Consider the following 1342-nt stretch of genomic DNA (forward strand, 5'->3'; position numbering starts at 1 on the left):
TATTCCGCGTTCCACATCCCATCCCCTGAGTTCCCTCGGGCTTCGTCCCGCCTCCTCCTTCTCCCGACGGGAGGAGAAACTCAACTGGCCCTCTTCTCGGTTCCATGAGGGTGGGGGTGGGGGTGGGCTGGATTGCGGGATAAACCAGGAAGGCGCCGGCCGTGGCGCGCACGCGCACGCACGCACGCACGCAACCACGTCGGCGGCCGGCGGGGCGGCAGGCTCGCGCCTGGGCTCGCCCCGCGCCGCACCAGAGGCTCGCGCACTCAGCAGGTTGGGCTGCGGTGGCGGCGGCAGCTGGGCAGCTGGGCAGCTGAGGCGCTGCGTTGGAGAAGTCCCACACGCGTCTGCGGCCCCGGCTCCGCCACTCTCCGCCTCTCGCAGCCCAGTCTCCGTGCCGGGCGCTAGCCCAGGGAACCGGAGCACACCCGTGGCGGCTTCCGACACCGCCCTCCCTCCCTTCCCAGCCGCGGGCCTTCGTAGGTACTAGGCGACTCTGCGGGGAGGCGGCGGCGACGGCTGCCCGTCCGTGAAGGCGTCTTGCCCTCCAGCTTTGCTCCGCCGCCGGGCCCTGCAGGGGCCGAGTAGAGCTCGGCTCCTGCCCTTCTCGTCCTTTTCGTCTGCCGGTTGGAGCGGCGTCGGTCCGGGAGGTCTCTGGACTGAGGCGGCGGCAGCTCCTCCGGCTCCATCATGTCTGCGGGCGGAGACTTCGGGAATCCGCTGAGGAAATTCAAGCTGGTGTTCCTGGGGGAGCAGAGCGGTGAGTGCGCGGCTCCCCCACTCCTGGCAGCTGGCCGCGGCTCCGCCGCACCGCCTCCGGTGCGGCCCTTCGGCCCGCGGAGGCTCCCCGCTGGCCTGACGTTCGCGCTGCGTCCCACCCCCAGCCCTTCCCAGGGCTCGTCGACCCTCCGTTGCTCGGTTTTTCACTCTTCAGCCCCCCTCCCGCGGCCCTTCCCTTCCCTTCCCGGCGCGGCCGCCGCGGCTCCCCGCAGCCCGGCGCTGCCCTCCGCCGCCGTCACCCCGCCCAGCCCCTGCCGCCTCTCCCTTCCTTTCTTCTTCGGGTCTTCGTCGTCTCCCAGCCCCAACCCCCTTTCTGGAGCCCCACCCTATTCCTTGCTCTTGGCCCGGGTGCCTCGCTCTGCGGGCGCACCCCAGAAGCCCCACTCCGGGGCCCCGGCCCCCTTCTACCTTGGGTGAGGTGGGCGGGTGGGTGGGAGCTGGGCGTTGTTTTCCCCAGAGGCTTGGCCGTGGAAGTGCGGCTCCAATGGAAGGTGGGAAATGGTGGTCGCAGAACATCCGTGGATGCTTTCCGTCTGGGTGGCGGTAGAAATCTACCTGGATT

At 70.6% G+C, this 1342-nt stretch overlaps 1 protein-coding gene across 2 annotated transcripts in view; it reads left to right on the forward strand.

Annotated features, from left to right (window-relative positions):
- Window positions 1-298: 298 nt before the first annotated feature.
- The window catches only part of RAB6A (RAB6A, member RAS oncogene family), a 71081-nt gene continuing 70037 nt past the window's right edge, over window positions 299-1342 (forward strand). Inside the window, exon 1 of one of the 2 annotated variants that reach the window (XM_004708812.2) lies at window positions 299-760. In XM_004708812.2, the coding sequence (XP_004708869.1) occupies window positions 691-760 (70 nt within the window). In that variant the 5' untranslated portion in view covers window positions 299-690. The remainder of the gene's footprint in view (window positions 761-1342) is intronic. The other variant, XM_004708811.2, reaches the window with a different exon arrangement.

This window comes from Echinops telfairi, unplaced genomic scaffold, assembly GCF_000313985.2.
Source record: "Echinops telfairi isolate 266 unplaced genomic scaffold, ASM31398v2 ScPeMD7_1713;HRSCAF=2227, whole genome shotgun sequence".
NCBI lineage: Eukaryota > Metazoa > Chordata > Mammalia > Afrosoricida > Tenrecidae > Echinops > Echinops telfairi.